The following is a 12753-nucleotide window of genomic DNA, read 5'->3' on the forward strand; positions in this document are numbered from 1 at the left end:
ACAAAGGGAAGACTGACCCACTGGAGGCCAATATTAGAACAATCTATTACCCCTCATCTCCTAGACTGCTCTTCTTTCTGTTTCTCCAAACATGCCAATCTTCAGAAACTTTGTACTTGTTTTTCTCCAGTGGCATGCCAGAATTTCTCTGTAGAAAGAATGTAGGAGGATAGATGTGATTGAAAGAGGGAACTGGGGCGCCTGGGTGGCTCAGACGGTTAAGCATCTGCCTTCGGCTCAGGTCATGATCCCAGGGTCCTGGGATCGAGTCCCGCATCAGGCTCCCTGCTCCTTGGGAGCCTGCTTCTCCCTCTGCTTCTCTCTCTCTCTCTCTCTCTGTCTCTCATGAATAAATAAATAAAATCTTTAAAAAAAAAAAAAAAGAAAGAGGGAACTGGATAGGAGACTTATTTAAAGTTGAGTTTGGATGGTGAACACACTGTACTTTTGGGGATGTTTTGAGTGTGCTAACCCCCAACCCTCAGCAGCTCTTCCTCGGTGCTACTGTTCATTATTCTTAGCCAGCCTTTCACGGATCTGGGCATGATTGCCTCCTCATCATTCAGGTCTTAACCCACACATCACCACTTCAGAGAGACCTTCTCTGACCATCTACTAAAATGCCTCCCTTCAGCTCTCTCTGCTCTATGGTTGCATTTTCTTTATAACACTTATAGCCACCTGAAACTACTAGAGGCTAATCAGCAGCTTTTATGAAATCCACCTTGCATCTCACCTTGTAGGACTCCAAGTACCTTCTCCAGCAGGCCTTTAGGGGTGCGGTCTGTGGAGAACTAACTGCAATATCTCTCAACATCCCTGCACTAGACAGAATAAAAACCTCCCAGATATTCTAGTCTGTGGCACTTATGTGTATGTCAGGTTACATGGCAAAGGAGAATTAAGGCTGCTAATCAGCTAGCCAAAGAGAGAACCAGAGAGATGGCAGCTTGACAAGGCATCAGCCCAACACGGGGGCTGGCTTTGCAGGTGGAGAAAGGAGGCCACAAACCAGGGAATGCAGGTGGCCTCTAGAAGCTGGAGAAAGGCTATAAAAGGATTTTCCCTAGGGCCTCCAAAGGGTACACAGCCCTGCCCACACATTGATTTTAACTCAGTGAGACCCCTTTCTGACTTCTGACCTCCAGAACGGTGACATAATACATTTGTATTATTTTAAACCACTAAGTTTGAAGTAATTTGTCACACCAGGAACAGGAAATGATAACCCCCATTGCTGAGATAGGACATAACTCCTAACGCTACACCTAGCTCCCTTCTTCTTCTGTGTCCTCAGGCTGTTGACCGTCCCGGCTCAGCGCATCATCCCAGCCACATTCTTCCAAGTCCCCAGGGGCATGTTGTGTATTACCTTGGCCCCGCTGCAGTATTGGTGGGATGCTGGAGCTGACTCATACTAACTTGTCAGGGCCAACGGTTAAATTTTCAGAAACTGTGCAAGCCAGCTATTAAATACAGCCATTATAAAAACAATTAAATTATATAAACACATAAGTAAATAAGTTACATTACAAAAATAAATACTCATCACTTCTTTGCTTCACTATATTAAAGTTAACTGTTATCTGTGCTCTTGAAGTTATTTACTTTTATCGTATCCGTATGATGAAGTTACTATATAATGGCGTGCTATGCATAGATTTGTAATTCTTCGTTCAGTGACATGTTGTTGGTAGCTTGAAACCGGCCGTGATGGGAGTATTTACAGTTTATTCTGGGAAATAGGCAGATACTACTGATCGGGGCTTCCCCCCCAGCACCAGAGCCAGTTACATTTGCCACCTGTGTAGAGGGGCAGGTGATATCTCATTTTGGAGTGTTGCCTACGACTTCAGTGTGCTCTTTGTGAGTCTCGTAACAAAGGCCATGAACATCTGTGCAAGGCAAGTCCCAGGAACCACTGAGGCAAAATTCATCTGCAAGGCCCCTTGAGGCTTCACAGCGTCTGGGTCTAATTCATTTTTGTTTTCCTGAAGGAGCTCAATAAATGTCAGCTGAATAAAGAGATGAATCCATGGTTTCTTCGAGGTTAAAAAGTGAAACCTAGGAGCGCCTCGGTGGCTCAGTCAGTTAAACGTCCAACTCTTGATTTTGGCTCAGATCATGATCTCAGGGTCCTGTGATCAGCCCCAAGCCCCCTCCCACCCCCACCCCCGCATAGGGCTCAGCGCTCAGCCATGGAGTCGGCTTCAGATTTTCTCTCTCCCTCTCCCTTTGCCCCTCCCCCACTCATGCTCTCTCTTTCTCTCTCTCTCTCTCTCAAATAAATAAATAAATCTTAAAAAAAAAAAAAAAAGTGAAACCTAATCTGAGTAAGGCCCTTTGGGTTACACAATGACTAGCACTCTTATTTTCTCTGTAAATAATTATTATGAAAATGAGTTAAATTTCATTATTAGTTCATTAAATCAATAGGAAATATTCCATAAATGATAGTAACTATCATTACAATTATTACTTTTTTTTTTAAAGATGTATTTACTTATTTTAGAAAGAGCACATGCACACACACAAGTGGGTTGGGGGGGGCAGAGGGAGAGAGAGAGATAGGGAGAGAGAGAGAATCCTCTAGCAGACTGCACACTCAGAGAGAAGCCCAACGCAGGGCTCCATCCCAGAAGCCCAAGATCACGACCTGAGCGGAAACCAAGAGTCGGCCAGGTAGCCCACTGAGCTGCCCAGGTGCCCCAGTAGCCCCAGCTACTCTTTAGCTCACCGTCTCTCCAGGTCCATTGACATGTCAGTGTTTCCTCTATATTCTGTATCTTTTTCTTCAAGCAAAGTGAGGGAATTCTTATATTTGAGTAATACTTGATTGGGAGAGCTTTTCTTGTTGGAGCCTTTTTAAAAGTTTCTAACAATCAATAAGCCAAACTGAAAATTTTCACTAGCAAATTAAAGACAAATAGTTAAGTATTTTTCCTGCCTGTCCTCTACAATAAGAGAAAGTTGTGAAAGAACGTTTCCTTTTTGCAGAAGAATCCCAAGTGATATATGTGGAGGGTTGATAGAATTTTTAAAAAATCAACATTTTGCAATTCCTAACAAAAATTCAAGGCAAAGACCATTCGAAACCATTAGAAGAAGGGTTGCTGGGGGAAGTTTACACTGGGGGGGATCAGGCTGCCACCCCCTGGATCTACTGATCAGTCTCAGCGTCTGAATTAAGAGTGAGGTCACTTAGGTGTCACTTAGGTACCTCCCAATGAGAGTAGGACGGAGTACACAACATCACTTCTGAAGCATTCTTGCCCAAGTATTTAAACTGAATCACACCCAGGTTTTAAATGAGACTTCTAGTTTATAGGCAACCCAGGGGTGAGAGGGACAAGTTAAGCGACACCTCAGGGAGGCTGTTGGCCATATGCAGAATGCAGACTACCGGACACCTGGAAAGTGGTAGAGAGGGTGTGCTCAGGAGAAGAGACACAGGGATTTCTTACAAAGTTAGACATACACATTCTGTGACAAGTTATTCTACTCCAGGGTATTTACCCAAGAGAAATGAAAACATATGTCCACAAAAAGATTCATACAAAAATATTCATAGCAGCTTTTCCCCCAGTAGTCCGGATTGGAAACTATCCCAATGTCCAGCAACAGGAATGTGCACAAGCGGATTGTGGTACATACAGATGATGGAATATAACTCGCAATAAAAGGAATATGCAACAACAGGGATGAACCCCCAAAATACTATGTTGAGGGCAAATAGCTACATAAAACAAGGAACAGGCAAAACTCATCCATGGTGAGAGAAGTCAGAGCAGTGGCTGGGGTGGGGGCAAAGGGAGAGTTGTCTGTGAAGGCACAGGAGGAAACTTTCTGAGGTGAGGGAAACGTTCTCTATCTTGATAAGGATGTGGCTACCAGGTGTATGCATTTATCCAAACTCTCGGAACTGTATGCTTAATGCCTGTGCATTTCCCTCTGTATAAGGAGAAGTTAATTAAGAGGGAAGAAGGGAGGGAGGGAGGGAGGGAGATTGTGAGAGGGAGAGAAGGAGAGAGACAGAGGCAGAGAGAGAACCAAACAATGAAATGCAATGCGTGGACTTCTTGGATTCACAAACTATTGCAAAAAGACAGTTTTATATTCAAAGGAAATTGTAATGTAGACCGTATGGGTATGTAGATGACTCCAGGGGATTATGAATTTTTAGATGTAAAAATGGTATGTGGTTATGTAAGAAAATGCCCAGTTTTTAGAAATGCATACTGAAATACTTAGGGTCAGGTAATAAGATGTCTGGGCTATAATATTTAATGGGGAAAAGCAACTAAAAACATTTAATGGGATATAAAATTGAGCATGACAAAATCTTGATAGCTTTGAAACCTGGGTAGTGACTATATGGGATTTACTGTTCTATTTTTTGGTATATTTGCATTTTTTTGTAATAAAAAATCGAACTGTTCTAAGTCAACAGAGAATATAATACCCACAACGTAAAAGCAGAAGTATCTGGAAGCTCTCAAAATTATATTCTCTTTTCTTATCAGACCAGAGATCGATTTTCCCTCTTTTCTGCCTTGGCAGATTTTTTGCTTTGATTAAAATTCACACCTTCCAAGTTCACAAGTATGAATGGATTATATTAATCACATTTATTTCATATTTCAATCAATAAATAGTTACTGAGAAATAACAGTACTATGCCCTACTGAGAACGTTCCAAAAGCAGCACCCACGCCCAGTTATTCTTCTACCCAGGGAAGGAGTCACTCACTGGGTGGAAGGATTCTTCCTGCCTGGCATAATCGCGTGTCACCACCAGGGGGCGCGTCCTCACCGAATTTGCTTTAGGAAAGATAACATCACATCTACAGTCTGAGGAGCTGGTTACCAGTCTCCCGGCGCGCCCATGACCAGAGTTTGTAATTGTTTAGGCATGTCTCTGGTGACCTCATCCCTCTACATTGAGTCTTTTTGAGGAAACAATTAGCCTGTTTGAACAGAACAGGTAAAGCAAATTAGTAACTGGAAAATTACTAAGTCGTTCTACAGGACGTGTTGGGACATCCTGTACTCCCTTGAGGCTTAGGCTTAGGGTGTGGACCCTGCTTCCTCATCTGATGGCTGGGAAAGGAGACAAGTCCCCCCTCTCCCCACAGGGCAGCCGCTCTGCTGTCCTGGGGAGGCTGGGCAGGCTGACCAGAAGTGGAGCTGCCTTTGTGGACAGGGGGCTTCGCTGGGACAGACAAGCCTTCCTCCCCACCCGTCCCTGGCTCTGGGTCTGAGGCCACTGACATGCAGCCTTCAGAAGCTCTGTGTGGCGAAGACCCCAGGCTGGGAACAGCCCTGAACTGCCATGTGCTCTAGAAACCCTGGGAGCCAGTTCTCCTGGGCTCTCGGTTCTGTGTGGCCATTTGCTGAGAGACCAGTGGGTTCTAGGCCACTTCACTTATATTTGGAATCTAAACAACAGACAAAAAAACAAAACCCCAAACTCATAGAAAAAGAGATCAGATCTGTGGTTAACCCAGGAGGGGGAAGTGGGGGTGGTATTTGGAGAAGGTGGTCAAAAGGCACAAACTTGTAGTCATAAGATAAATAAGTACCAAGGATACAATGTGTGACTTGATGATTATAGGGGACACTGTTGTGTATGTTTGACAGTTGTTGAGAGAGTCAACCCTAAGAGTTCTCATCACAAGAAAAAAACATTCAAACCTTTTTTATTTTGTATCTATATGAGATGATGCATTTTAACTAACTGTGGTGATCATTTCATAATATATGTAAGTCAAGTCATTATGCTGCACATCTTAAACTCACAGCTGTGTATCAAGTATATCTCAATAAAACTGAAAGAAAAAGAAAAAGAAGACCCGAGGAAAGTGATACCAGAGTGAAGAACCTTCCTGAAGCCCCCAGATCACACCACCAAGGCAGCTGTCTTCTCTCCCTGTACTTAAAGCTGACCCTAGCCTGTGATCAAAGATCAGAGGTTTGAAAGGTGAGAGAAATGGCTGAGGAGAGGGAGGGTGTGAGGAGCGTAACAGAAAGAAATAATAACCAGTTTGCTCAGAGCTCAGAAGAGAGAAGACTCCCTTCTGCCCCCCACACTCAGGGCTGCTTCTGTCTCCGCGTCGCCCCCCATCCTTCCTTGCCTCAGGCCTTCCCAGCAGCGCCATCGCAAGGGGGCCTCCAGATGAGAAGACGAATCCGTATGAGAATCATATTCTGCTTACCATTCATGTGTACATTCATGCGTTCACTTAACAGCTAGCAGTGGGGGCCATGTGTAGGTACGGGTGTTGGGGGTGCCTCTGAAGAGCCCACAGACAGCCGTCCGATGGGGGAGGCGGTCCTAAGAAAATCGTCATGATACCACGGAAGAACTTCAGGAGCTGCAGGTGGAACATAGAGGACAAGAATCAGGACCTTTTGTGGATGGAGAGGAGGAAAGCGTGAAGTTTCGGGAAGGTTTATTCCAGAGGAGGCAGGCATTCGGAGATTCAGTCAGCCAGTCGGCCACGAAATGCTTACGGAATGCCTCCTGGCTGCCAGGCCCTGGGTCCCATCAGTGAAGACAACAGTCCAAACTCCCTGCCCTCACCGAGACAGCATTCTATGGGGGTTCGGGGGTGCAGGGGGAGACACAGACTGTAAGTAATAAACATGAGCAACAAGTCAATTCTATAGTAGTTAGAATGCTGTGGGGGAAATAGAACAGCTAATAGGACAGTGGGGGTTAGAATGCATGGTGAAGAAGTCAGGTAAGCCTCCTTGAGGGGGTGACATTTGAGCAAGGAGTTCTAGAAAGAGAAGGAATACACAGCCCCGAGGGTGCTGGCATGTGTGAGGAAGGGCAGGGAGGCCAGTGGGGCTGGAGCAAAGGAGAAGGAGGAGACAAGGTCAGATTGCAGAGGCTTTGCGAGCAGTCAGGACAAGTTTGGTCTTAACCCTGAGAGAAATGGGTCACCATTCATGGCAGCAGTGGTGCTGGCAGATTGGGTCTCAAAAACAAACAAACAAACAAACAAAACAAAACTTGGTTTTTTAGCATTTGCCAATTTCTGTGATGTAAATAATCCCACCATGGCCAGTTTCAAGCTACCAACGTGACACCACTGAGCAGGGAGGGCATGTGCGGGAATGCCTCTCCGTGGCTGGGACCAGCCATTGCACCCACTCTTGCTTTGGGCAGTTTGGAGCAGAGGTATGACATGATCTGACACGTTGGGTTTTTTTAAAGATTTATTTATTTGACAGAGAGACACAGCGAGAGAGGGAACACAAGCAGGGGGAGTGGGAGAGGGAGAAGCAGGCTTCCCGCCGAGCAGGGAGCCCGATGCGGGGCTCAATCCCAGGACCTGGGATCATGACCTGAGCCGAAGGCAGCCGCTTAACCGACCGAGCCACCCAGGCGCCCCTAACACGTGTTTTAAGGTCACTCTAGCTGCTGTGTTGAGAGCAGGCTATGGGTGGGTGGCAGGGCAAGGACAGGAGCCAAGGGGCCATTCAGGAAGTTAGCGTCATGATCAAGGTGAGGGCGGTCTCAGAGATTAGAGGTAGTGGAGACAGCAAGTCCTGGACAGATTATGAGAGTATTCTGAAGTAGATTTATTGAAATCCACCTGGATTTCTTGGCAGACTGGATAGGGGGAGTGAGAGAAAGAAAGCAATAAAGGATGGCTCTGAGGCTGAGTGGAAGATTTGGGGGAGGGGGGTGGAATGTGAGGAAAGGCATTCCAGGCATAGGGAACAGCATGTGAACACCATGTAGTTGGGAAAGAGATTAATAAATCTATTACAGGCTAGTTGTGGGAATGACATGAGACTTTCTGATTCATTTTCTCTTTGATGATTTTTACAATTAGGCCATATTTTTGACACTTAACCAGTTTTTTTTTTCAAAGATTTTATTTATTTATTAGAGAGAGAATGAGAGAGAGAGAGAGAGAGCATGAGAGGGGGAAGGGTCAGAGGGAGAAGCAGACTCCCTGCTGAGCAGGGAGCCCAATGCGGGACTTGATGCGGGACTCAGGACTCGATGCGGAACTTAGGACTCGATGCGGAACTTGATCCTGGGACTCCAGGATCATGACCTGAGCCGAAGGCAGTCGCTTAACGAACTGAGCCACCCAGGTGCCCCTAACCAGTTTTTTTTTTAAAGTTTTATTTGTTTAAGTAATCTTTATACCCAACATGGGGCTAGAACTCACAACCCCAAGATTGAGAGTCGCATGCTCTTCCAACTGAGCCAGCAAGGAGCCCCTACACTTTATCACTTCTATGAGATTACACTGTCTGTAATTCAGACTAAGTTATGTGTGATGACCAAGCTTAATAAGAAAAATACTAATGCATTTCTGCATTTAAACAATTTTAATGTATAGTAATATTTATGAATAACTCTAGGCCAAATGATTTTACTAAAATTTTATGACTTTATAAAATCATTTGGCCACTCGTCTAATTGTTAGATCATGAAAAATAAAATTTGAGCAAAAAGCAAAATAATAAAAATAATAATGTCTGTTACAAATGGGTATTCAGGGTGCTTCGGTAACTTGTCCTCAACTTTCCCTCAAGAATAGAAACTACTGGGGCGCCTGGGTGGCTCAGTCGTTAAGTGTTTGCCTTCTGCTCGGGTGGTGATCCCAGGGTCCTGGGATCGAGCCCCGCATCGGGCTCCCTGCTCCGCGGGAAGCCTGCTTCTCCCTCTCCCACTCCCCCTGCTTGTGTTCCCTCTCTGGCTGTGTCTCTGTCAAATAAGTAAAATCTTGGGGAAAAAAAAAAAAAAAGAATCAAAATCATTAAATGCCTCAGTTGCTGCACTGATACTCAGAGAAGGAAAGAGACTCACCCAGGGTCACACAAGCACGGTCTCTTGACTCTCTGTCTACCACCGGGGGACAGAAAAAGGCGTGCAAGAAATACAGCCGTCCCCGTCTTCAGTGTGGGAGTGAGCGGGGCCGGGCTCCTTGCGGCGCAGGTTGGAAATCCCCAGGAAACACTCAGCCGGCGCCAGCGCAAAGCCAGGAGCAAAACGAGGAGGACTCTTTCAAGAGGAAAAGCTATTCCAGAGTTCACACTGGGGGTATTGCCGACTGACCCTCGCTTCCTTCCCGGACTTGAGCACTTTTCGTAACAAAGGGTTTTCTAAGAATGAAGATTGCAAAAAGTAGCTAGAAGAGAAGCCCGACCGTCACGGGACGGTCATCAGGTGGATACCCCCCACTTACCACATCCTCGGAAAGAATGACGCTTCCGCCAGGGTTTGGTTTGCGTTGTCCCGGCAACAGCCCTCTCTAACCAGTACCTCTCCGGGCACCTCCGAGAGAAGACCCGCCAAGGGCTGGGTCGGGAGGTTAGACCAAGATACCTCCCAGCGGGAAGTAAAAGTGGGTTGCGATGTATCTGGAGAGAAGGTAAAGATTTAACCCCCCTCCCCCGCAAGGACTATCTGTTTCACACCCCTCCCAACTCCTGCGGGCGGGCGTGGGGTGGGGGAGGGGCGGGTGGGGGAGGGGCGTCCCCCGGAGTCAAGGAAGCGGGCGTGGCCGTCCCCCCCGCCCCCCGCCCGGCTCAGTCGGCGCGGTGCTACCCACAGAGGAGGCATCCAGGCCACATCTGGGGATCACATGGAATGGAGTGACGGGATTTTAAGGGGCATTTTTATTTCCTCGGTTGTTTTACAGATGAGGAAACAGACAGAGGTTAAATCACTTGCCCAAAGTCACAAAGCAGCCGGAGCTCAGTTGTAGAGCTCCTGACTGTCCTCTGCTCTAGCGATCTTCCCAGGAAGACCCCATTCACCCACCAGTTTGCACGGGGCTCTCTGTCCCCCTGCTTTGCCTGGGCCAAGCCGCATAGGAGACACTGCTGCTTTGTGTCGCCCTCCTTGGCACAAGATGAAATCAGGTGGTCCCCATTCTTCCTGTTCCACTCAGCCAAATCTAACTGCACACACTTCCTGTGCACAAAGCCAGCTCGCCAATTATCTGCTCCAATTCAGGAGTGTGAGATGTGGTTAATTCCGTCACTTGGCGGGGTGGGGGGGGTGACCTAGGCGAGCGAGCGGTGGGCTGGCCCTGCCAGCCGCAGGTCCCCTCGGCGGTCCTGGCCATGCGGTTTTCCCTGGCACTCCTTCCCTACCCCCAGATGGCCGCTGTGGTTTCTTTACCTCCCCTCGCTCTCCTTTCTCAGTCCCCGGAGTCCCAGAACTGTGTCGTGCTCTCCCTCCCCCTCTGTCAACACAGAGTTCTGTCCTAATTCTGTGTCCTCTGAAAAACTAAAGTGGACAGAGTTGTGGGTGGTGGATCATGGATTAACACTCAACCTGCTCAGAGATAATTAGCTCTCAAATGGCATTGCACATGATGCATCTTCTGCACTTATGCTGAAAGCCAGGCTTGCCACAGATAAATGTTAAAAAAAAAAAAAAAAAAAAAGCCTTTTTTGCTTGACGTGCAGACCCCCAACACTCAGCTCTCTGCTGCCAGTCCTTTCTGCCTCTTCACACTAAAGTGAAGAAGCAGATGGAGGCTGAGTGTGCATGAGTCTCATCAGTTAGGACGCCAGGCACTGTCAAGACCAATGCCCTCCTCCCCGCTTAATGGAACACACTTTATGATCCTGACTTGAAATGTATAGATAATATAACTTACCTGTACGTACCTTCTCAAAAATAAAATCAGCATAATGCCTTGACTGGGAAGATTCAAAGAAGAAATAAAAGGGTGGTAATTTGTAATAAAGTATTTCATATTTCAACACAAAAACGCTTGGGCCCAACTATAATAGAAGATAAAACAACGGAGCGGGTGCCGTAATTACTCACATTCACCATGAATAGGACAACTATAAACTTAGGTCAATAGAGTGTGTTACACAGCATACAACTAGTGTTGCCATTGGTGATATAATTTTGCAAATAGTGAACAAATCTTTGTAAAGTTCCAAAAAAGAGTACAAAATTTTTTTTTTACCTATCCATTTGAGACAGAGAGGAAAAAAACACAAGCCGGGGGGAGGGGTAGGAGGAGAGGGAGAAGCAGACTCCCTGCTGAGCAGGGAGCCCAACTCAGGGCTCAGTCCCAGGACCCCGAGATCATGACCTGAGCTGAAGGCAGACGCTTAAGCAACTGAGTCACCCAGGTGCCCCCCAAATTTTTGTTTTACATGGCAGTCACATTCCTGGAAAATTAGGTGTGTCTGAAACCATGCAAAAAATATATTTTATTTATTTGTAAAATAGAATTATGTTTAAGGCACGGGTAATTATAAACATTTTGTTGTTGTTTTAGATCTACATGAATATCTGGGACAAGACATCTCAGACTTTTGTCAACTAAATACAAGTAGTACCACATATTGTGACAACAAAAAACATACCTCCCTCCCCTCCCACAAAATTTGCAAAATGCTCCTAGGGGGTACTACTGGGCCCTTCACCCCATAGAAAGTCATTCCAATAGCAATTACCTTTAGCCTCTACTAACAGAGTCCTCAAGTGATAGTAGTTAAACAAATAGGGGTTTGTTTCTCTCTCAAGTGAAATAAAGCTGAAAGCAGGCAGTGTTGGGCTGGTCTGTTCAAGTCTCCTATCCTTTCTGCTTTAACATCTCTAGTATTGATTTTCCACCTCAAGTTCATGGCTGCAAAATGGCTGCTGGAGCTCCAGCTATTGTGTCTGGGTATGAAGAAGAAAGAAGAGAGGAAGTCAGGAAGATGGATAAAGCTCCTTTAGGAATGTTTCTGGAAGTCCCACCCAACAGCTCCCTTTGTATCTGTCCTCCAAGCGGGCCTGGAAATGTAACTTTTTAGTTAGGTGCTTTGCTGTCTCTAATAATAATATTGGGTTCTATAGTAAAGAAGCAGGAGGGAATAGACACTGGGTAGGCAGACAGCCATTCCTGCCGTATTGTTTCTCTCACCCACTGACAATATCCAGGGAAACTGCCAAAACCCCAAATGCAGATTCAACACACAGATCCTAAGAGAGGTATTCAGCTTTTTGAGTTCCTTGGCTCAGGGTCTCAAACTTCTAATGGCTTCCATTTTTGTCCATTTCACCCAAGGGAGCACAGCGAAGCCTCATTACAATGATCAAAACCCAAAATCTGCTGGAGCTTCTAGTGTGAGAGCTCAAGATGACAGAGGTTTAGTTTATCACATTTGATGTTAGTCATTCGAGTGTATGTGTGTGTGCTTGCTTTCCACAGTCGGTGCCAACCCCTCTAGAATTTTCCTAGAAGAGTTTTGTTCAGTCTTACAAACACGTATTGCATCAACTGCCTTTCTCCTGCTGCGTGCCAGGGATGCAAGATGAAGCCAACAAAGGCCCTTCCGTGGAGAGCTGGCAGCCTGGGCCTGGGAGGCGGTGGGAGGGGACTGAGGGACAGCAGCGACAGGCCACTGCACTCCAAAGTGGTCAGTACACTGCCGTACTTAGTAGGTGCTCAATAAATAGTGGCATTTTGACCTGTCATCTTCTTCGTGATGCTTGGAGACGAATCTGTGCTCTTCCAAGCTGAGGCTTCTTGGGTTGAGGAGTTACCACGGTCCTACTGCCAAATGCTCTGTTTTTCCTTCCATTTCACTCAGTCAACTATGCCCTAGAATAAGTTCCTGAAATATGTTTTTATTTTCAACCTTGCAGAAACCCTTCTTGTGTTGAAGCCCTGCCAAAACTCTTGGAACTGGGAAATATCCAGAGATATGCAAAGTTTAAAAAAAAAAAAAATCTCTGTACTTGGAAATTCCTAGTTCTTCCATAGC

General features: G+C 46.1%; 1 protein-coding gene across 2 annotated transcripts in view; it reads right to left on the reverse strand.

Moving 5' to 3' along the window:
• PPP1R21 (protein phosphatase 1 regulatory subunit 21) overlaps nucleotides 1-9426 on the reverse strand; it is an 81132-nt gene extending 71706 nt beyond the window's left edge. The window contains exons 1-2 of one of the 2 annotated variants that reach the window (XM_035001606.1): nucleotides 9216-9426; nucleotides 6216-6374 (exon numbers count right to left, since the gene is read on the reverse strand). In XM_035001606.1, coding sequence (XP_034857497.1) covers nucleotides 6216-6218 — 3 coding nt within the window. In that variant the 5' untranslated portion in view covers nucleotides 6219-6374; nucleotides 9216-9426. Of the gene's footprint in view, nucleotides 1-6215; nucleotides 6375-8836; nucleotides 9135-9215 lie in introns of those variants that run through there. The other variant, XM_035001607.1, reaches the window with a different exon arrangement.
• Between the last annotated feature and the right edge of the window lie 3327 nt (nucleotides 9427-12753).

This window comes from Mirounga leonina, unplaced genomic scaffold (assembly GCF_011800145.1).
Source record: "Mirounga leonina isolate KUSES-001 unplaced genomic scaffold, KU_Mleo_1.0 Mir_125, whole genome shotgun sequence".
Classification (NCBI taxonomy): domain Eukaryota; kingdom Metazoa; phylum Chordata; class Mammalia; order Carnivora; family Phocidae; genus Mirounga; species Mirounga leonina.